Source organism: Poecilia formosa, unplaced genomic scaffold, assembly GCF_000485575.1.
Source record: "Poecilia formosa unplaced genomic scaffold, Poecilia_formosa-5.1.2 Scaffold0, whole genome shotgun sequence".
Lineage (NCBI taxonomy): Eukaryota > Metazoa > Chordata > Actinopteri > Cyprinodontiformes > Poeciliidae > Poecilia > Poecilia formosa.
The window spans coordinates 5,467,766-5,490,388 of NW_006799939.1; the positions used below are offsets into that span (position 1 = coordinate 5,467,766).

Sequence of the window (22,623 nt, forward strand, 5' to 3'; positions counted from 1 at the left end):
CCACACCCACCCTGCAAACCACCCAGTCATGAATTCAACCCCCACCCCTTCCCACTTTGCCACCTTGTAGTCTCCCATTCAGAGCCAGTTCAGCACCCAGTCTCCACAGCAGCAACAAGCGGCGACTAATTACTGTAAAACATCTCAGATTACTTTTCAACTCACTTCTAGCCGTTGCAACCCCAAGCCTTTAAAAGAAAAGGAGAAAGAAAGGCTGGGAGCAAGCACCGACCAGAGAGAATTCAGTACTTTCTATGCAGTTGGCATCGCAAACCAAAGGAAGGACCCCTGTGGGGAAACTCTATCATGCCAGTTAAAGGAGTAACAATATTTGCCTTATAAATGTCAAACCCTAAGCAGAGTGTGTACCAACACTTTCAAACAACCTTAACGTCACAGTTTTTAGCATTTGTGTTGAATTATTTTCAGTGTTCTCCATCAATTTGTAGGAATCAACTGAAATATCTGTGTTGGGCGTTTGCAGAGCTCAGTACCCCGATATATACAGATGACTCGTCTTATCCGCTTTATTCCTTCCTCTGTCTTTCTCCAGTCAACCATTTAATTCACCTATTGACAGATCCACCAACTGCGTACACTCAAACAGCCCACACTAGGGTTTTTTTTTTTTTTTTCCAATCTGTCTGTCTGTCCAGAAAAAAGGCACCGGTATGCAGAAACATAGATTTGTAAAATAAATCTCAGTTTTGGTTTTGATTCCCAGCCTGGGTGACCAGACAATACGTTTTATGTTTTTATATTTTTGCAGACCTCGCTCCCTGCATGTAGCCCTCTCTCCATGTCTGTGTATCAAGTCATGTAATTCATAATCAATACCACTTCCTGTAGTGTAAAGTGCCTGCCACGTTACATGTGAATGGGAAATGTGCTTCAGCGTGTCGATGCTAACGTAGTTTGTTTCAGCCGGACATGGATGCAGAGTCCTGATTTATGTGGTTTGGGTCACATGATCTTATATAGCGCACCACTATTAACATATAATCTCCTACAGCATGCTGCTGCTGCAACAAGAACCAAAAAGTGTGTTCCGATGAATTATTTTCTGAGGCTTGTGTATTTTTGTTGTTTTTTGCAACCAAAAAACGTCTAGTGACGTTTGAGCAAAAACTGCTTCTTTCAACAATTCCTACCTGTCTTTTTTCCAAAGTCGTAAGGTAATTCCCAAATATTAGCTAAAGTAAGCTAATATCACAAGGTAAAAGCTAAATATTATTTTAAAAAGCTAAGCATTAGCCTTTCAACTTAAAACAAAAATACACCTATTATATTTACATTTGAATTAATATAGCTTAAAATGCTTATATAGCATATATTAGTTATGTATGGCTAATAAGCTAATATAGCTTATATTTTAAGCTGCTTTTACTAGTTTATCACATTAAACTCCCTTTAAACTACTCATCTTAATTGTCCAAACACAACATATGTTATGTGTTAGTAGTGAAAACCGTATTAGAAGATGCTAACATCTACGATATACCTGATCTCAACCAATCAGTGCTAAGGAAAATAAATGGTGGTTCTGGATTGGCTGTTTCACAAATGCCAAATACTCTTTCAAATATTCAGATATGCTCTAAAATGTCCGTAAATTAGCTAATTTTCCGCAAATAATTTGGCTCTACATTCCACACAAAAATCTGTAAATAGACGGGGGTCCCATTGTACATTGAAGATTTTGAGTGAAAGATAAAATGTGAACAAGTTCAAGTGGTGCAGATATTTTTGCAGGGTGCATCAGCTAACAAATGAATCCCTTTTGCGCTTACATGAGCTCTGAAAGATACAGGCCCCCAAATCAGTGGAGTTCCTTTCGGGTAACTTGAAAGGCTCATGTCTGCAGCCATTTAATGAAAAATAAAAAATAAAAAAAATTAGGCCAGTGCTCCCTGTTTTCCCATTCTTCATGTGAGGGAAGCTGGCAGAGGTGAGGCAGCTCTCTGCCAGGAAAACATTGCTGTGGAACCACGACACATGGTCTCTGTTTTAAGCGACCTACAGGCCTCCTCTGCTCTAATCAAATTTTGCCAAAAAATCTCATCTCAGCTTTATGCAGTCGAGGTACAGGTCTGAAAATTGAAAGCGGGCTTCCGAATTAATTCGATTTCAAATTAGCTTCTGCTGGGACCCCAAATCTGATCACAAATTCTTAATTTTTTTTGCTTGTTCCCCCCACCTCTCTCTCTCTCTCTCTCTTTTTGCTGCCTTCGGTATGAATAAGAGCTCAGCGGCTCCGACACTGAACATGGTAATTAGCCCTCTTCAGGAGTAATGAAAGAAGAGGAGGAGTCCTCCCTTTTTTTTAGGGTCAAACCAGAGTCACCATTCAGCACGTACACCGTCATTTATCACCAGGAGAGGCTGCCCTCCATGAAGAGCCAGTGAAAGGCTGATGGGGCTTCCCCACTGGGTTCCTCTGGACCTCCTTCGCTGCTCGGATACTGGAAATCCTGGTCGCGGATGAAAGGGGGGCACAGAAAGAGTTTAACCTACATCGTCGGCTCTGCATTTTTTATTCAACCCGTCCCCAGAAAAGACGGAATTTAAATCCGTAAATCTGTGGTTTCCAGAGAACGGGACAGGCATGGGAAACAAAAAAAAAAAAAGGAGGGCCCCCATTCCAATGAAATGGGTGAATAAAACAAATCCGAAGGGAGAGGATTTAATCACAAAACGCAAATTTACTTTCCCCGTAAATTTGCGTCACCTCAGTGGAATTTGTTGGTTGTTTCTATAGTTTTGAAAACAGTTCCCCGATCCGTCGGGTTGGACGGCGCGTCAGGGAGCAGGGCCGCCGCTTGTTAGCTGTTAAAGATGGAGACGGCCGGATAAAAGCATGCGATACGTCAGTCCACACCCAGGATCTGTTTGGTGAATTGTATTTACACAGATCATTAAGGAGCTGCAGACTAGAATCAGTGAAAGCACAAAAAAGGGTCTTTATGAGGAACCTCATCACCAGGGAGGGAAAGAAAACAGAGGATGAACTTAACTTGTCAGGAAATTTAATTTTTACTTTTCATGCTTTAGTGTAAATCTTAGAAAATGTTTGGATCTTAGAAAATGTTCCTTTTTTTTCTAACAAAAATCATTAATCATTTTCATTCCACTTTACAATTATGTTCAACTTTATACAGGACATAAAATCCCAAATAAGCACATTAAAGTACGAGTTGTAATATGACAATATGTTAAAAAAATACCTATTACAAGAGGAATTCATATATTATATCTGGAAACCTCATTTGGACACATGTGTTTTAATCACACCCAATACTTAACTCCCATCTATTACCAGTCAATATTTTAAGAAGAGATTTACCATGATATTAATATAATTTATTTTTTAAATACTATTACAATTTGTGACGATGCCTTACCAGCTAATTTTTCTCTACAGTCTTTTCCGTGTTTCACTTCCTTGATAAAACTGAGACACTTTGGACGTTTCGTAGTCTTGTTCTCTCTCGACACATTGCAGCTCTGAGCTCATGTTTGTCTCATGGTTTGTGGGAAAGATGTAGCAGGTGTGTGACTCCCCTGTGTGTCGCAGCGAGGTTTGTGGGTCTGCCGAGGGATGTCGTCATTCACGCAAGCTAACGAGTCCCTCTGGCTCAGACTGCGACCAGCAGAGCTGCAGACTCATAACATTACCGTGACAAAGCTCTGTGCTTGGATGCAGCATGATGGAGACGGTGCAGATAAAGAGGCAACCACTGTATTTCACACTTTGAAATACCAAAGCTCTCATTTTTGTTTTGAAGCAACGTCTTTGCACTTTACATCCATTCCTGTGGAAGCGGAAATGTCTGCACATGTAGCAGATAAAAATGTTTGACTAAGAAGATGCAATGTTGAAAAGGATCTTTGGGACTGAGGTCACAGGGATTTAAACGAATGCAGTATTCTGTTAGACCTTTCCTTGCAATTGAAAAACTTAAACGCTGCAGCTTCACTATAGATACATTTAACTTGTAACAGAATTTTTCCGTCAGTAATAAAAAATATTAAATTGTCCCGTTAAGAATTTACCAAGGTAAGCAACAAAACCTTTCACAGAAAATGTCTCCATCTTGATTCTCACAGGATTCAACACAGTGCATACTGAGCGGGGTCGGAGGTCAGGAGTGGGACACAACATCAAACCACGTGAACGCAACAGTGGTCATAAAACTTAAGTGATCTGAAATCATCAAAGACAAGACGCACAATCACTGCACCACTCCAATCTACAAAATAAGCATTATGCTTATTTTGTAGATTGGAGTGGTGCAGTGATTGTGCGTCTTGCTGCACTACCAAAAGGTGTCCACAAGGGGACTTTTTATTTTGTTTTTCTAACTGAAGTGTGTCCTTTAACACACCACCTTTGTGAGAATGCTGGGAAAAAGCTAAAAGTTTTTTAGTTTTTGCCTGACATTCACATAAAAATGACATTTTGGAGGACCCAAAATTGTTTTTGTAGGGAAAAAAAAACAAGTTACAGCTTCTCCCTCCTGTAGTTGTGTGAACAGTGAAAAAGCATCTTTTATGAAAATCCTGACGTATTTTCGCGAACTCGAACCTGACTTATAACCTCAAACGGGTCAACTACAACAATGGTGGACGACGCTTGTGATTGTGCTGCAGAAACTGTTCTGCAAAGTTTTACGAAAGACTCCAGTTGCTCTTTGTCGTGGGCTATTCTTGTTTCCTTTTTGTGTTTACCGCTAACCCGGTATCCTTTTCCTTCCACTTTACAATTATATTACGTCCCAATAAAGACATTTTTGAGGTATGTATAGAAAAAAAAAAGGGGGTAGGAATATTTTTTGCAAAACACAGAATAATTTCTATTCTTAATCAGTTTGGAGGTGACAATTCAATACACCCCACAGTATGGTGCTGCCAGCACCATGTTTCATGTTGTAGATGGTGTGTTCAGAGTTATGTGATGTACTTTGGTAGAAATATCTGCAGTACAACCAATAGATTATGACAATAATGGATTTTTTTGCCACCCTGTCAGTGATACGACCAATGTTTTTGACTCAACAGTATTAACTCAGTTTCTGGTAACTACGGTAACACTGCTTGCTACAGCATCAAATATAATGTTGCCATTGTCACCATGGCTGCTCGCTCAGAACGCCACTGAGGTGTTTACCGAGGCCAACAGCATAATGGCCGCTCCCAGCTGTGACGAGTCTCTACAAAACAGCGGTTATAAATAATTGCGTTTGCGACCAATAAATACCTACGTAGTCAGATCTGAGGAGTTTCACTGAAAAGATCCGGCTTTTTTTTTGTTTTGTTTTTTTTTTCTTCCTGCCCTCTAGCCTCTTTCTCTCATCTGTGTCTGATGTCTTTTCAGTGTGCTCGATCATGTGTGCAGAGGCCCTCCAGTGCCAGGCTCTTCTCCAGCCTGGCTGTCCAGGCCAGGCACAATGGAGCCCGATTCCTCCGTCCCCTTCCATCCCCCCCACCACCCCATGGGGTAAAGAAGTCTCCCTGCAGGAATGGAGGAGGAACGCCATAGAACACTCATGAGTGTAAACTTTCACATTCTCTTTGCCGTTGTTTCAGCAGACAGTTGAAAATGAAAAATGTTATCGCCGAAGCCAACTCTGCTGTAGGTCAGTGGCTTTGCTTCCCAGAAATGTTTTACTCTCGCTGGAGCTGCGTCTCCATTCCAAACAAATCCCATAAAATGGCAGTAAAATGAACAAAAACTTAGATAGAGTAAGGTATGAAATAAAATAAATAAATAAATAAAACACAAATATTGAAGGACTGGACACAATAGCTGGCTTTTGACAACTAGATGAGTGGTGAAAGAGAGGTCAACCATCACGACCGTAGACACAACTGACCCTTGAGTCCAGAGTGGGCAGCATCTTCTCCATACTGTTGAGCCACTGCCTTACTGCTCTGATCTGACCCCTGAACTCACACTGCCATTGGCTCAAATCCTCAGCTTCCGTCCTGGAACAGAGGAGAGAAGACGCAGAGTAAACAAAGAAATTAAACATTTTTGGTCAAAATAATATCCCTTATTACCAAATCAGCTAAAAGATCTCATTTGGTAGGAATTTGTTCTTTCTGGCTAAGAAGCACTTTTCACAAGTGTCCGATGAACCAAAATGTTTCATTTGACGAATCCGTTTTGAAGTCGAGAGATGTTTGAACTGTTTCAAGTTGAGAAGATGACATAATGAAAGTTTTAGAGGAGCATACCATGTTTTCTGATCCTGGGACGTTGGTGATCCAGTCAAAGCAATCCCCTCGTCCTGAAACAAACAATGTGGAAAGTACAGTGCACTGGAAAGGTCACACGATGACCACAAACTGTTCTTATCGGGATTTTATGTGCTAGACTGACACAAAGTAGTGAATAATAGTGACTTGGGAGAAAACTGATGCAATTTTTCTTTCTTTTTCTTTTATTCATTGGAAATTTGGACCTGCATTTGTATTCACTCACACCCCACCAACACCAGCCAGTACTTTGTAGTACCACTTTTTTGTTGCATCTTTTTTGGAGTCTTTGGAGTACGCCTCTTGTAAATCGACACTGATTTCTTTTTTTACCTGTTCCTCCTTGTGAGATAGCTAGAGGATAGAGAGCATCTGTAGACACCATTTTATAAGTTTTCCAAAAGGCTTGCAATTGAATTTAGGCCTGAGCTTTTTAACATATTAATGTTCATACATATAAACCAATCCACTGGAGCTCTTGCTGCATAGTTAGGGTTGTTCTCCTGCTGGAAGGTCCAGTCTTGAGTCTTTTGCAGGATATGACAGGATTTGTTTTCTCCACAGCATACACCACTTGTGACAATGGTCTGTTCCGGGTAAAGTGCAGTCATGTAGCACTTTCCATCGACTTCAAAATTGCATACATTTTGTTCACGTTTTTTTTTTTTTTTAAGAGTTTTGATAGAAATACACTCCACAATTCAGATTTTTATTTGAAATCTAAAGTAAGCATGTATTTCCTGTAAGGTATATACCTCACCTGTTGTCCAAAGACTGCTGGTGATAAGCATAAACCCTCTGCAACCATGCAAGACTGAACAGGTAGAGACTACGACTGTATTGATGGATAGATGCACTTGCCTTAATCTCAAAATGCCTTAATTCGTTTTTTTTTTCTATCGCATAAAGTCTCAATAAAACAGCCCGACAGCTTTTGGTTGAAATGATGCTGTATATCTTAAACACTGGTGGTAATTGAGGTCTGTTTGTATCGGCACAACTGTTCGACACTGTGTTGAACTTTGTTTCATGCTTTAAGTTTTGGGGCGGGATCATGATTCTCTTTGCTCTTACCTCCCTGGCAGCTCCTGGGAGGGAAGCGGCTGCATCGGAGTAGTCAAGGGAGCTGAGGGAAGAATTCAGTGAGGCAAATTCCCCGTTGCTTCTGGCGACAGGCTCCTCCATCAAACCAGGGGGCTAATGTTGGCAAAGAGACCAGAAAATGTTTCCGCCCAAGACGCTGGTTTATGCGTTTCTAAATATTTCTTAGCTAATTATAAAACTGTCAAAATTACACTGTTTTAAAGCAAATTATATTTTATTTTATAATAGAAATGCAGGTACACTTTTTGTTGGCTCATGTTTATATTAACAGTAGAGAAGGGATCATAGTAAACAGCTGTTACTTCTTTTAAGACGAGTCAGCCTCATACTGCCCTCTTGTGGTCATTAGCTGATTTTCCAGTTCAACCGGTTTAAATCACTGGCAAGCCATTGGGCTAAGATGCAGAGACTTGACCAATTACTGAATGGAATGTGAACCTCTAAATTACTACATTAGAAAGATTTTATTAAATTAATCATTAAAACTGGAGTTTATATATGTTTAGGATTTGAACATGTGTCAACTGTTGCAGTCAGATTTCATGTGTAAATTTTTCATGTTCATTCTGATGCATGAATGACAAGAGGTCCTGTTCGCATATTTATTTACAGCATGTTATCTTCAAATACAACAAAAATTCTCGTTTTCGTTAAAGCAACATTTGCCCCCCCCCCCCCAAAAAAAGCAGAATCAGCTCGTGATGCTAAAGTTTAGTGAATTTAAAAAAGAAGTTTACATTTGACAAAATGTTTCCTCTTAATCTCAGCAAAGTTAATAAAACATGCAAGGCACATTTATAACAACAAAAACATGGTTAAAACAATGTAAAATGATGCAAAACAGAAATGCATGGTATGGAAAAAACAAAACAAAAACAAGAAGCAGAATAAAACTTGTCTTTTCAAGGTTGCTGTTTTAAAAACATCAGATAACAGGAGTGAATCTGAAAGAATGTATACATTCATGCTAATGAAATTATTGACACTTTGGTTTAACTGGATTTATAATAAATCAATTAAGATAAGTATAACCAAAGCCAAAAATGTGCTTTTATTTCGTTGAAGTGTCACAATTTCAAGTAAAGTCTGTTGGTGCAGATTGTGTTTATGGGAGAGGGTATTTATTTCAACATATTCTAGAAAAGAAAAATCACTATTATCCTTCAAGTAAGAATAACATGCCAAAGGCACACAACTAGAGAATGTTCGTAGAAAAATGGCATCCCAAGATGAAGTTCACTCAGTCTCAGTTTTCCTCAAATGTGACACGTGATGGTGGAAGGAAGTGGATCTAGGAACAAATAAAATGATCATGAAACACAAACAAAATAAACCAAACCATGCAGCAAATAAAAGGGAAGAAAAACAGAAAACACTTTTGGATTTTTGTTTTCCAAGCATGAATGCTAATAATGTCTTGTGAAACTGCTGAGCGTTTTACCTGTTTTTCTGTGCGAGGGTGACACTGACACACATTTCCATCAATAACACGCGAAGTGTGCACTCTGGTCAACTGAGTATCCATGCTAACGTTTTGGAATCTGATTGACTGATCCATCTATCGAAAAAGAAGAGGTCGAAGAACAAAAAGCTCTATTAGGAGTCTGAAAAGTTGAGTAGACACAATTTACAGCAGTAGCCCATGAGATGGGAAGACACATGAGCGAAAAAGGCTTTGAGATATGTTAGAAATCAATGAAGGGAAACAAAGTAATGAAAATAAAGAATGAACAAAAAAAAAAAAAAAAAAAATTCAACTTACAAAAGTAAAAAATCAGGCAGCTCTGCGAAGGGGTGCAGGATTGAGTGTGTCATCATCTTGGGATTTAGCTGGAACACTTGACTGATGTTCAATTTGAGATACCCACAATTTAGAGTTTGCACAACAACAAAGAAATGTACTCGTCCACTGATTACAAAATGCCAAAGGTAATGACAACGTGGAACTCGTTTCACAATGAATGATTACAACGGTCGTTTTCAGTGATGTATTCCAATAGTGTTTCATTTCGTAGTGTTTTAACTGGTATAATTGGTGTCATTTACTGGGTACAGTGTACGCATAGAGAGAGAAAAAGAACATCAATACATACTCTATACAAACATTTCAAAGTTTCAAAGGCATCCATACATTTTTAGATAAAAACCATTAAAACTGTGTTGACATTCAATTTGTCATTACTACCAGTCATAAAGTTATAAAACAGAAAAATAATCCACTAAATGACTAACAGCTTTAAAAAGGAAAAACAAAATAATAGTGGAAAAATTGTTTTGTTTGGTATGCATACACTATATATTAGTCTTAGAAAGCACTAGTGTACATCTATTGAACACTTGTAAAAAAAAAAAAGCATAGTCACTTAAAAACAGCAGAAATATCATGCTTTGTTTTGAATTCTGTCTTAGAAAATTTTGATTTGTTAATCTGTATTAAATGATTTTGATTTTCTGGATTTTTGGTGACGCATAATTACACCCTCATAAGAGAGGCACCTGTTGATACTGTTACTGTTCAAAAGAAAAATATATATAGGAAGAAATCCATAGCTTAGGCAATGTTAATTTGACCACATGCAATTATGAATAAATAAATTATACTTTTTTTTACTACTGTAACTATTTTTTCCTGTTAGAAATGCATCTATAAAGTGCATTAGTACTATTGGTTCTTAATCAAAATGTGTCAGGAACAGCAGGAGCTAATCAATATCTGCGACTGTAGCTGGATGAAGACGTGAAGGAGGAGGATGAGAAGTTCATGCTACTGAACCCTGAGCCAGCATCAAAGCTGCCTCTCCTGGACCCAGATCGGGATCCGGTTCTTGAGCCGGTCCGAGAGCCATATGCAGATCCAGAGCCACTGGCATTGTAGGGACTGTAGAGGCCTTTGCTAGATTGTGAGGAGGCCTCCAGAAGCCTTAAGCCACTTCCTTCTTCAACCATGCTTCTTTCCATGGCATCTTTGAAAGAGATTTTCAACTTGGTTTTTGGGCACGTTAGATATTTTGAATAGGCACTGACATCCCTCAGTTTTTGGGCAGTACGAGCATCGATTGTTCCTTTTCTGATGGACTCATCCAGAGACACTCTGCCTGTGACATCGGGCTCAATAAGTCCACCTGTCAAATATTGAACCTCAAGGAAACGCTGACCAGCCTCATAATATAACCAGCCTTTCTTCAGAGCTTGGGATGCTGACATCTTCACCTTAGTTCTGGGGTCTTCAAATCCATTAAAAGCTTTCTGTGCCAGGTTGAGACGATCAACCATAACCTTATCAACCAAGCCTTTGTCTGTAGCTTCGGTAACTGACAACTTTTCCCCACTTGCAGGGTCAATAATTCCTCCTGTGCAGGCTTGGGCCTCCAGTAGTCTTTGGCCTGTTATGTTGTCCACCAGGTTTCTATGGATTGCCTCAGTGATAGATACTTTCTCCAATGTGTCTATGTCCAATATTCCTGCTACGGGTCCTGTCTCTTCTGATGGGTCATTCCATATCACGGCAGGTGGTTTAGTGGATGGTATGGGGCTCATGGAAGTGGAGTAACTGGAACCAGTGGTGGAGCCAAATGAGGATGAGCGTGAACGGGAGCCTCCCATGCCTCCAGAAAGCATGTCAGCAAACTCTGTAATGGACAGGTTCCCAGCTCTGTATTTATCAAGAGAATTCTGATCAATGTATCCACGTGAAATAGCGTCATCAATGTCATACTGCCTGCCTGACCTTCTATCAATGATTATGGATTTGACAGAGCCATCAGAGGAGGTCATTGTGATTTCCTCCCATTCACACTCCTGTTCCGAAAGCTCCAGGTACGTCTGGTGGTCAATGAGTCCTTTGCGGTAGGCCTCATATACAGACATTTCTTTGCCTGTGTCTGGGTCTACAATGACAATTCTGCGTTTACGGACAGATGTTTTAGAGGAGGTCTTTCTTTCTCGCTTCTTTTCTTTCAGTAGCAGAAGCACCAGGCCAGTATCAGGATCAGTAATACACCTCTCCATAAGTTGGAGGTAGGTTAGATTTTCTTCAGTATTGGGATCAAAGAAGCCTTTGGTGTCATCAGATGGGTCAGTCAGAATCTCATTCATTTCTTCGTCAAAGAAACCACGCTTGTAGGCTATCTCAACTGGTAAGCGATGACTTTCTTCTGGGTCAATAATTCCACCAGTGGCAATTTGAGCTTCTAGGAGACGGATGCCATGATCTTTCAAGATGAGTCCCTTTTTCATGGCCTGAAACAAAGAGATTGTCTTGCCTGAATAAGGATCTCTGTACCCTGTTACTGCACGCTCAGCAGAGAGAAGTTTGTCTTTGAATTCTGGACCTACAATTCCCATCTTTACAGACTCATTTACTGTAAGTTTAAGGTTCTTGATTGGATCAATGACATATCCTGTGGCTGCCTGAGCCTCAAGAAGTTCAAATGCAGTGCCTGGTCTTATCATGTTTTTCTTCATGGCCTGGTAAATTGATAGGCGTTCTTTGCTCGACTCCAAAAACACTCCAGCAATACAACCTGTGCCCTCAAGGTATCTTGAGAGTCTATTGCTAACTTCCTCCACTGAAAGAATGCCTTCATTCAATTCAGTGACAGTCTGCTGATCAATAATTTGTGAGCGAATCAGCTCCTCCATTGTGATCTGTTTTCTCAAACCCTTGAATGTTAACCTCTTATCTCCCAGGGAGAGTAGTCGCAATCCACCCTCAAGCTTGCATCTCTTGAGAAGCTCTGCATATGACAGTTGTTCTTCAGTAACAGTAACAGGATCAATGAACCCCTTGACACTGTCTGTGAGTTTCTCATTGGTCTCCTTGTTGATATAACCTCTTTGCAAGGCAATGTCATCTGGAAGATGGAACTGGAATTCTGGATCAATGATACCTCCAGTAGCAATTTGAGCCTCTAGCATTTTAAGGGCATAATCCTCTGGAACAAGATCCTTTTTCATGGCCTGGAAAAGAGATATGACCTTCCCACTGTATGGATCCTTATATCCAGTGACAGCTCTTTCAGCTGAAAGTAGTTTGTCATGGATCTCTGGTCCAACAACTCCCTTACGAACAGCTTCATCGACAGTGAGTGTCTCGTTCTTTATTGGATCAATAATAAAGCCTGTTGCAGCTTGTGCCTCTAAGAGAGTAAGGCCTATTTCTGGTTTAATAAAACCTCTTTTCATTGCTTGATATATGCTCATCTTGGAGCTCAAGTCTGTTGTGACACCAGCGACACAGCCTGTGCCATAGAGATACTGTTTTACACTGGTCATCTCCATTATATCACGAATGTCTCTCTTGCCCTGTTTCAGAAGGTTGTATGTTTCAAGATCAATGATGCGGGCATTGTAGAGCTCCTCAATAGTTATCCTTCTTCTTATAGTCTTATATGACAATGGACTGTCATGTATGATAACTTCTCTCTGCTCCATTATCTCAATTATAATGATGATCATCCGTTCTTTAGTGATTTTACCAGAACGGTATTCTTCCAAGAGTTTCTGCCTCTCATGCTCTGGAAGCAAATTTGAGTTCATGACATCCCACAGGTTCATTGGTTTATCGGCAAGCCCCTCAATTGGAATGTCAATTTGGGTGTTGGTAAGATCACTCTGGGTTTGTTCTTCTGTATAAACATATGTTTTTTCCACGACAGTTGGAGACTGAGGTTTGGAGAGTGGCAGGATATACAGGCCTGTGTCTTTATCTTTTTGGCATTTGTCTTTAAGTTGCTTGTAGCTTGCATTTTCATCAGTTTCTGGATCTGAGAAAGGCTTGTTGTCGTCTGAAGATTCAGACAAGGTCTTGGCAACTTGCTTACTGAAAATGTTCGTCTGGTATGCCACATCAGTTGGGACCCGGTGGCTCTTTACAGGATCAATGATTCCACCACTGAACATCTGAGCTTGCAACAGGGGGATGGCATGTTCTTTGAGTATAAGATCCTTTTGCATTGCTTCATAAAGGGAGATTTTCTTCCCAGTGAATGGATCCTTGTAGCCAGTGACTGCTTTTTCTGCAGAGAGGAGTTTTTCATGGAGTTCTGGACCAACGAGTCCTGCCTTCACTGCCTCATCTACTGAGAGACATTGGTTTTTTACTGGATCTACAATGAACCCAGACGCAGCCTGAGCCTCAAGAAGCAAAAGGCCAGTGTTGTGCCTAAGGAGTTTTTTCTTCATAGCCTGATAGATACTCATTTTCTCCTTGGTAGGCTCCAGGTATATTCCAGCAATGCTCTCAGTGCCCTGGAGGTATTTACTGACATTTGGATTCTCGCTGACTTTTTTAGGTGTGGTTTTGCCTTGCTGAAGGTGGTCAAAGGTTGTTTTGTCAATTATTTTGGAGTCATACAAGGAGTCTGCTGGAACATGATCTCTGAGTCCCTTAAAGCTGGACTGTTCCTTTTTCTTAGCCTCCTTCTCTTCCACAATTGTGATAATGATCTTGATAAGCTTTTCAATTGTAACTTTTCCTGATCTAAATTGTCTAATCAGTTCGAGTCTCTGTTCTTCAGTGAGATAGTCAGAGTGGATAATTTCCCATAGTGTCATCTTTCTGCCCTTGAATGGCCCACAGTCAAGCTCCACAGTTGCTTGTGTCATAGCGTCTTTTGTTTGGGCTTCGGTGTATGTTGCTTCTTCTTTATCGTTAATTGCTTCATCACTAAGTGGAAGAAGCTTAAGACCAGTTTTTTTGTCTGTAACACACCTGTCAAACAGCTGGGAGTATGTGACATTTTCTTTTGTGTTTGGATCAAAGAAACATTTAGTTTCATCACTTGGACTGCTTAGACGCTGTTTCATTTCATTATCTAAATAATTTCTCTTGCAAGCAACATCATCAGGTATACGATGGCTCTTCACTGGATCAATGATGCCACCACTGGTCATTTGGGCATCAAGCAGTCTGACACCTTGTTCTTTAGGAATGAGATCTTTCTTCATTGCTTGGAAAAGCGAGACTGTGTTTCCAGTGTAAGGATCGTTGTAACCAGTAACAGCTCTCTCTGCAGACAAGAGCTTTTCATGCAGCTCAGGACCAACAACCCCAGCTTTGACAGCCTCATCAACAGTGTACTTTTGATTTTGAACAGGGTCAACCACGTAGCCTGATCCTGCTTGAGCTTCAAGCATTTTCAAAGCAAGCCCAGTCCTCATCATGTCCCTCTTCAAAGCTTGGTAGAAGGACATTGTCTCTTTGGAAGAGTCAATAAGTACCCCGGCTATGCAGTTTGTATCCTGGAGTGCTTTGTGAACTGGTTTCATTGCAGAGACATCCTTGACTGACACATTTCCTTTTATCAATTTGTTGTAAAGGTCATTATCGATGACTTTGGATTCCAGAAGTTCACTGGCAGGAACAGATGTTCTTAAACCATCAAAGGTTATTTCCTTCTTCTTCTCCTTCTCCTCAGCCACAGTGATAACTATCTTAATTATCTTTTCAATGGTTATTTTTCCAGTTTTGTACTGGCGGAGAAGGTCTTTTTTCTGATCTTCAGTAAAGTACTCTGAGTTGATGATCTCCCAGATGGTGACAGTTTTACCCTGGAATCTTCCGAATGGCACAGACACAGTTGTTTTGTTGAAAACATCTTTGGTCTCCTCTTCTGTGTACATGCTAGAGCACTGAGCAGCTTTTTCTGTAATTGGCAGGAGTAACAGACTGGTCTCTGGGTCAGCAGTGCATCTTGCCATAAGTTCAGAATATGTTAGTGGTTCCTGAGTGCTTGGGTCAAAATATCCCTTTGTGTCATCTGATGGTTTTTCCATAACCTTATTCATTTCTGCATCATACTGTCCCTGTTTATAGGCGGTTTCATTGGGTACGCGGTGACTGTTGACAGGGTCAACAATGCCACCAGTGGCGAGCTGGGCTTCAAGGACTCTTATTGCATGGTCACGTTCTATCAGACCTTTCTTCATTGCTTCGAAAACAGAGACCTTTCCACCAGTGTATGGGTCTTTGTAGCCAACAACAGCCCTTTCAGCTGAAAGCATTTTGTCATGTAGTTCAGGGCCAATCAAACCTTCCTTCACTGCCTCATTAACAGAAAGTTTCTGATTCTTTATGGGGTCTAAAATGTAACCTGTGGCAGCCTGTGCTTCAAGAAGAATCATGGCTGTGCCAGGGGTAATCATTTTTTCCTTTGAAGCTTGGTAAACAGACATCTTTTGATTTTTTGGTGTTAAAACACCAGCAATGGCATGCTTTCCTTTAAGAATTTGCTTTAGATTGTCAGCCTCACTAAGCTCCTGAACTGTGGTTTTGCCATCTTTAAGCTTGTCAAAGTCCTTCTTAGGTAAAAGACCAAGGTCATGGAGTCTGCTTGCTGGTACCTTTTCACGGATACCATCGAAAGCTAGAGGATCTGGTCTCTTTTCTACACCATCTACCATATCAGCAGGAGCTTGGCCATTGAGAATTGTCCTTGTTATCTCAATGGTTTTTAAATGTGCATGTTCTTTGTTAGCGTCAATGTCAGTTTCAAGCTGTTGTAATTTCTCACGCAGTTTTTGGTTTTCTTCTGCAAGAAGTCTTTCTTGCTCTAACTTCTTTCTCTCTAGTTCTTGCATTTCTTTCTGCTTATTAAGCATTTCTTGCTCTGCCTCTTTCTGCTTGTTGAGTGCTGCATCCATAGTAGCCAGAAGGTTCTTCTTCTCCTCCTCCATCTGCCGTTTTTGGCGTTCCTGTTCATCTTTGAGAGCTTTTGCCTTCTTGACTTCTTCTTCAAACTGACTTTCCAGTCTCTTTTTCTCTTCTTCAATTAGCTTCTCCTTCCTCAATAGCATCTCCTTTTCAGTCAAGAATGTCTGTTGAAGCATGGTCTTCTCATGTTCAATTTGTTTCTGTTGTGCATCAGCCATCTAATGGAAGAACAGAAAAAAGTAAGTTACTACAGGTTTATGGCACATATATTTGCTTTAAAAACATTTTTGTTAATAAATCTGTAATGAACAAGTTTTGTACAATGCACTCTGCTTATGCATTAGAGGACCAGACTACATTTTTACCAAAGCAGACCATGTCTAACATTAAAGGCAAGACGGAGAAGAAAAGTTTGAGGGACTTTGAAAGTGAGGATGAGGTTGTGAGGATTTCACATGCATGAACTATGGAATAAGGTGCTTTGCTCTTGGTTTAGATCCGCCCATTTCCCCAAATTTAAATCGTTTCATAATGGGGTTTATCGGATTGTTTATTGTTATCACGGAAAATGTTTCATCATCATAGAATTTTGATTTATCAAAACAAGCACAAATACTAATTAACTTCGTACGGAAACCCCCAAAACTGGCAGTATTGTCAGAAATGTTATTTATTTTGTATTTTCTCCACTATTGGTTACATTGGCACATCAATAAATATCAATAAATTTGAAAATATGATGAAATGCAGTTACTGTGTGGAGTTTTGTATTGCAAATCACACTTTTCCTGTCACTGGTGTCCTGAAGATATCCATTTTAACATAAGTATGTTTTTAAGTTCAGTGTTTTACATTTGTGGCCCGTTGAATGCTTTGACCTACAGTTGCCTAAAAAAGACCGGAAAGAGGTTAATACTTTATTGTTGGCTTATTGTTATTATGATATATGCTAAAAATATTGTGATTAATTTAACATCCTTACTGCCTAGCCCCTTTTCATAATTTCACAAAAACCAATGTGTTCTCTGTATAGTTGATACAGTGTAGTTTATTCTTTTATTTTTATAAATTGGAAAAAACCAACCTTGACTCTAAAAACTTAATATAGTAACTACTTTAACTCAGCAAGTAACAATACAGATGACATAAAAAAAAATAAGAAAAAATGCATTTTGTGAACTGATGAGTTTAATTCATACATACTAATATGATAATTCATACTGAATTATCATATGGATAACCTTCCTAAAAGCAATTGGTTGTACTCAAGCTTATTTAAGAATAATAGGATGAACCTTTTGGAATATAGAGTGCTGTTTCATTAAATAAATAAACACTAATGTCCCTATGAAATAAAAACAAAAAAATACATTAAAAAAATATTTTTTAATCGGGGGCATATTTTGTCAGTCATCATTCATTTATTTAAGGACTTTTGTATGCATGTCATTATTTATTAATTTCATAATGGTGTTTTACTTTGTGACATTTATTTTGTAAATGCCACTTTACATACTTCAGGGACGTTTATTTTCTTAACTAATTTTTTTTTTATTATTTCAGGCTGTTTTATTTCATGTTCTCATATTGAAATGAGGGGGCGGAGTTTTCTTTGTGGGTGGGGTTTTGTGCAAACTCCGCCCCCTCATTTGTATATAAGAACATGAACTAAAGGAGCCAGAAATAAAAACAGTTTTTAACAAAAAGCCCATGAAATATGTAAATAAATAAATACATTTATATTGAATAGCTCCCCATTAAGAAAATATGGTTTTATAATTACTTTGTTTTTATTTCATGGAGACGTTCATTTTGTAGCTGGTCATTATTTATCATTACAGTATATATTTATTTACCGTATTTTCCGCACTATAATACGCACTGTATTATAAGGCGCACCTTCAATGAATGGCCTATTTTAAAACTTTTTTCATACATAAGGCCCACCGCATTATAAGACGCATAGAATAGAAGTTACAGTAGAGGCTGGAGTTACGTTATGCATCCACTAGATGGAGCTGCACTAAAGGGAATGTCAACAAAACAGTCCGGCTCCGGTTGGCGAGGAGAGTCTTCTGCGACTGGGCTGGGGCGTGGCTGGACAGTGGTCACCCTTCTCCGTTCGCGCACAGCATGTTCGTAGAGAACGTGGTGCTAAATGACCGACAGACGACCTGATTCTAGACGGTCGGTAGGTAGATAGGTCAGTCAAACTTTATTAATAGATTACAAACCAGCGTTCCGACAACTATCCCAGCATGCACCGCGCGGTTCCTCTTCTACGGGCGAAAATGAAGTCGGCGGCTTCTTACCGTAGTTGCTAGACCTGTTGTGGCTCAACATTGGTCCATATATAAGGCGCACTGTCGGCTTTTGAGGAAAATTAAGGTTTTTAGGTGTGCCTTATAGTGCGGAAAATACGGTAATTTTGAATGACTGAGCTCAATATACTGAAATGGCCAACTCCAAGTTATAACGTTAATAGAATGAAATGTCACTGCCTGTTTAATATGGAAAGATCATCTTCAATTTCTCCAACCTGACAGTCGGTTAAATAACGGACAGATATAAATATTAATTTTCAAAACAAGTACGACTAAACATTCACTTGTGTATGATATGTGAAAATAAGTAAGATATTTACGATAAATAAGCAATTAGTGTTATCTTAGAGCAGGAGAAAATAATTACATTAAATATGTTAGAGGGACCTGATGTGGGACAGAGAAAATCTATCAGACTTTTCAAATAATTCTTTTAGATTGGCCTAATCATGCATTAGGCCATGACTGTCAGGCTAAATCCATGCTAATTTCATAAGCATGGATTTAACATGCTTATGAAATTACTGATTAGTTTGTTTTTCTTTGTTTTTAAACTGATCTATCATACTTTTGTAGGTTTTATGGATTTAACCTAAATGTGAAATTAAAAGAGAATGAGACATGGTTTAAAATGGAAAATTATTCCAGGACATCAGAAGGCATTCGGGATATGATCCACATGAGCACAGTGCACTGTAAGAAAATTAAAATTAAAATCAGGACATAATTAAAAATATTGATTTGTGATTAGTATAATCAAAGAAAGAACAAAGTAAATTTTAAGGAAGAAATGGGTTAGTATTTAGACAGTATTGACAATGACATAAGCTGCTCTGCTATGTCATTTTTGACACAATACCTCTTTTGACTTATTTTGAAGTTCCTCAGCCTCCTTTTTCAGTCTAGACTTCTCATTCTCTAGGTCTGCGATCGCTTTGCGTAAATCATCAGCCTCTTTGCTGGTATTTTGTTTCTCATACTCCAGTTTTTCGACAGCCGTCATTTTTTGTTTTGTGGCAATTTCTGTCTCATGAAGGCGGGCTGCAATAGTGTCTGCCTGTTTCTTGAACTTTTTAGCCTCTTCTTCAGCTTTGGCCTGAGCATCACTGAGCTGAGAGACCTGAAGTTTGAGTTTTTCGGCTTCTGCTAGGATTCCCAGTTGCTTTTGCCTTTCTGCTTCAAGCGATCGCTGGTACTCCTCGGTTTCCTCCTCTAGACGCTGCTGCATTAGCTGTTTGTCCTCCATGAGCTTTTGCGCCTGCTCCTGAGCCAGATCTTTCTGCTTTTGGAGCATCTCAGCCTCAGCTTTGAGTCTGGATGCCTCTTGTATGGCTTGCATTTTCTCCTTGAGCATTTTGTCTGCAAGTGCTCGCTGCTGGTTGAGATCGTCTTCTGCAATCTGTCTCAAGCGAGCAGCCTCTTGGGCCTCGACACTGAGCCTAGCGGCATCTTCTGCAAGCTTCTTCATGTTCTCGGCCTCCTCGGCAAGGAATTTTTGTGTGTTGTCCTTGTCTTTTTTGATAAGCCGTTGATTTTCCTCCTCAATTTTCATCTTCAGCTTGAGTAGTTCCTCCATCTGAACCTTAACTTTGAACAGTTCATCCTCCACCTGGGCCTTCTGTTTGACGGCATCATCGACTTCATCCTTCAGGCGCTGCAGCTCTTCGTCCAACACAGACTTCTGTTTATCTGTTTCGTCAAGCTGAAGTTTGACCTTTGTGAGCTCTTGCTCTACTTGGAACTTTTGCTTTAGCGTTTGCTCGGCCAGTTTTTTGTGCTTCGCCATCTCAGCATCGGCTTGTTCTTTCTGCTTGAGGGCTGCGGCTTCTGCCTGTGCTCGCTTGGCAGCTTCGAACTCAGCCTCCTTCCTCAACCTCTCAGCATCTTCCTGAGCTTGGGCTTGGATGGTAGCTTCCTGCTCAGCAGCGGCCTTTTGTCTTTCTGCGTCCTCTGCTTGTTGGCGAAGGAGAGCCGCCTCCCTTTCTGCCTTCTCCTTGGCGGCTTCCGCCTCCTTGGCGAGCTTCTTGGCCTTCTCGTACTCCTCCTTGAGTTTCTTCTGCATTAAGCTGTCCTCTTTCTGTTGAGCAAGGACACTTTGCACTTGCTGCTCTGCTGCGTTGCATTTGAGGGCAGCTTGTTGGGCGACAACAATCTGTTTTTCAGCTTCTTTGTCAGCTTCGTCTTTCTGCTTCCTGGCTTCTTCTGCTTTCTTTTTCAGACGCTCGAGCTCATCTTGGGCCGCCTTGCGTTGTCTGGCTGCCTCTTCCTCTGCTGCTGCAATTTTCTTGACCTTTTCTTCTGCTTCTCTTCTCCTCTTTTCTTCCTCAAGGGCAAGCTTCCTTAGCTTTTCAGCCTCCTCTTCTGCTCTGAGCTTGCTTTGTTGAGTTTCCTCTGCAATGTTCTTTAGCTTATTAAGTTCCAGCTCCAGATCAAGTTTTCCGGACGAAGCCTTTTCAAAGTTAAGCTTAAGGATTCGGATTTCCTCTTCAACGATCCGCTTCTGTTTGAGGGTGTCATCCACCAGTGCCCTTTGTCTGTCCATTTCATTCTCAGATGACTTTTTGAGCTGAACTATCTTTTCCTCAATGTCTTGCTTGTGTTGGTTTGCCTGGTCCTCAAGGGCTTTCCTCTGGTACGCCTCATCCTCAGCTTGTCTCCTCAGTCTCTCGTTTTCAGCCTCCTTCTCTTTCAGGGCAATCTCAGCCTCTGTTTTTAGGCGAGTAGCATCACTGATCGCGGAGAGCTTCTCTTTGAGAATCCTCTCAGCCTCCGCTCTCTGTCGAGCTGCCTCTTCCTCTGCAATCTGCCGCTGATGCTTGGCTTCCTCAGCAATGGCTCGGAGTCGGCTTGCTTCCTCAGCCAGGTCCCTCATCTTGGAGGCTTCTGCTTCAAGAAGCTGTTTACTCTTCTCAGTGTTGGACATGGACTCCTTTTCTGCTTTAGACTTCAACTGGATAAGTAAATCCATCTCACTCCTAACTGTGGCCAATTCATCTTCCAGTTGTTTCCTTTGTTGCTGGGCAGCAAGGACTTCGTTCTTCAGACGGTAGAGTTCGTCCTCAAGCAGGGACCTCTGTTGTTCTGCATTGTCAAAATCTGCCCTGAGTCGAATGAGCTCCTGTTCCGCAGTGAGCTTCTGCTGAGCTGTGCTCTCGGCCACTTTCCTCTGCCTCTCCAGTTCTTTCTCCGCCATGTCCTTCTGTTTCAGGGCCGACTCCTCAGCTTTGGCTCGCTTCTTGGCCTCGCGCTCCGCATCCTCTTTTTGTTTCTCAGCTTCTTCCTGGGCTAGCGTCTTCTTGTGCGCTTCTTCTTCGGCTTGCAGTCTCAGACGAAGGGCTTCGTTGGCTTTCTGTCTCCATTTCTCCAGTTCCTTCTCAGCTTCTTCTCTGGCATTTTCTGCATCTTCCTGTTGCTTCATAAGGCGAGTTGCTTCCTGTTGCAGCTGAAGGACAGTGCCGTGCTCTTGCTTGAGTGATTCCTCCAACTTGGAGGTCTTTTCCGCAAACGAAATGTGTTTGCTCTGGAGTTCAGCGGCAGCGCTCTTCTGGGCTGCCTCATGAGCCACTTTGATTTGTCTTTCTTTTTCGACCTCGGCTTGCTTGACTTGCCTCTCGGCTTCCTCAGCCTGCCTCCTGAGGTTTTCAAGGTCTTCGAGAGCTTTTTGTTTCTTTTTCGCCGCCTCCTTCTCCGCCTCAGATTTGCGTTTAAGTTCCTCTTCGGCCATGCGCTTTTTCTGTGTCTCTTCGCAGACTTGTTTGCGGAGCTTCTCTGCCTCTTCTTGTGCTGCCTTTCTGAGTTTCTCTGCTTCATCGGCTCTGTTCCGAAGTTGCTTGAGCTCAGATTCTGCGGTAGACTTTTGTTTGACGGTGGTCTCAAGCTGGAGTCTAATAAGACGGATCTCTTCTTCAATCTTGACTCTGCTCTGTAGAGCTTCATCCACCTGCTGGCTTTTGTCTTGGATCTGTTGCTCTGAGAGGTTTTTAAGCTCACTCAGCTCCAGCTGGATGTTTTGCTTTTGCTTTTCTGCATCTACAGCAGCGATCTCTCGCCTGTTTACTTCCTCCTGCATTTTCAGCTTCAGCTCTTGGGCCTCTTTTTCAGCTTTAGCAACGGCCTTCGCTTGAGCTTCAGCTAACTGCTTCTGTTTGTCTAACTCAGCCTGCATCTCCGCCATCTTTTTTTGTTCTTCCGCTTTGAGTTTCTGTGCAGCTTTCTGCATTAGTGGAAGCAAATGGTAAAGAAAGGATTATAATCAAGCATGACAGGTTAAAGGTAACACTTTAC

At 40.8% G+C, this 22,623-nt stretch overlaps 2 protein-coding genes and 1 long non-coding RNA gene across 29 annotated transcripts in view; all 3 read right to left on the minus strand.

Annotated features, from left to right (window-relative positions):
* macf1b (microtubule actin crosslinking factor 1b) overlaps positions 1–8,151 on the minus strand; it is a 33,907-nt gene extending 25,756 nt beyond the window's left edge. Inside the window, exons 1-3 of the mRNA XM_016678540.1 lie at positions 7,333–8,151; positions 6,238–6,290; positions 5,874–5,985 (exon numbers count right to left, since the gene is read on the minus strand). Of these exons, the coding sequence (XP_016534026.1) occupies positions 5,874–5,985; positions 6,238–6,290; positions 7,333–7,443 (276 nt within the window). The 5' untranslated portion in view covers positions 7,444–8,151. The remainder of the gene's footprint in view (positions 1–5,873; positions 5,986–6,237; positions 6,291–7,332) is intronic.
* On the minus strand, positions 6,535–7,323 carry LOC107837899 (uncharacterized). The gene is made up of 2 exons (XR_001663946.1): positions 7,257–7,323; positions 6,535–7,189 (listed from the first exon to the last, which is right to left on the minus strand). It is a non-coding gene; the product is annotated as an uncharacterized LOC107837899 (long non-coding RNA).
* Positions 8,152–9,374: 1,223 nt separating the features above from the next.
* Positions 9,375–22,623, minus strand: part of LOC103144611 (plectin-like) — a 132,587-nt gene continuing 119,338 nt past the window's right edge. For 26 of the 27 annotated variants that reach the window (XM_016677840.1, XM_016677819.1, XM_016677988.1 and 23 more), the window contains 2 exons: positions 19,199–22,552; positions 9,375–16,233 (listed from right to left, as the gene is read on the minus strand). In XM_016677840.1, coding sequence (XP_016533326.1) covers positions 10,069–16,233; positions 19,199–22,552 — 9,519 coding nt within the window. In that variant the 3' untranslated portion in view covers positions 9,375–10,068. The remainder of the gene's footprint in view (positions 16,234–19,198; positions 22,553–22,623) is intronic. The other variant, XM_016678448.1, reaches the window with a different exon arrangement.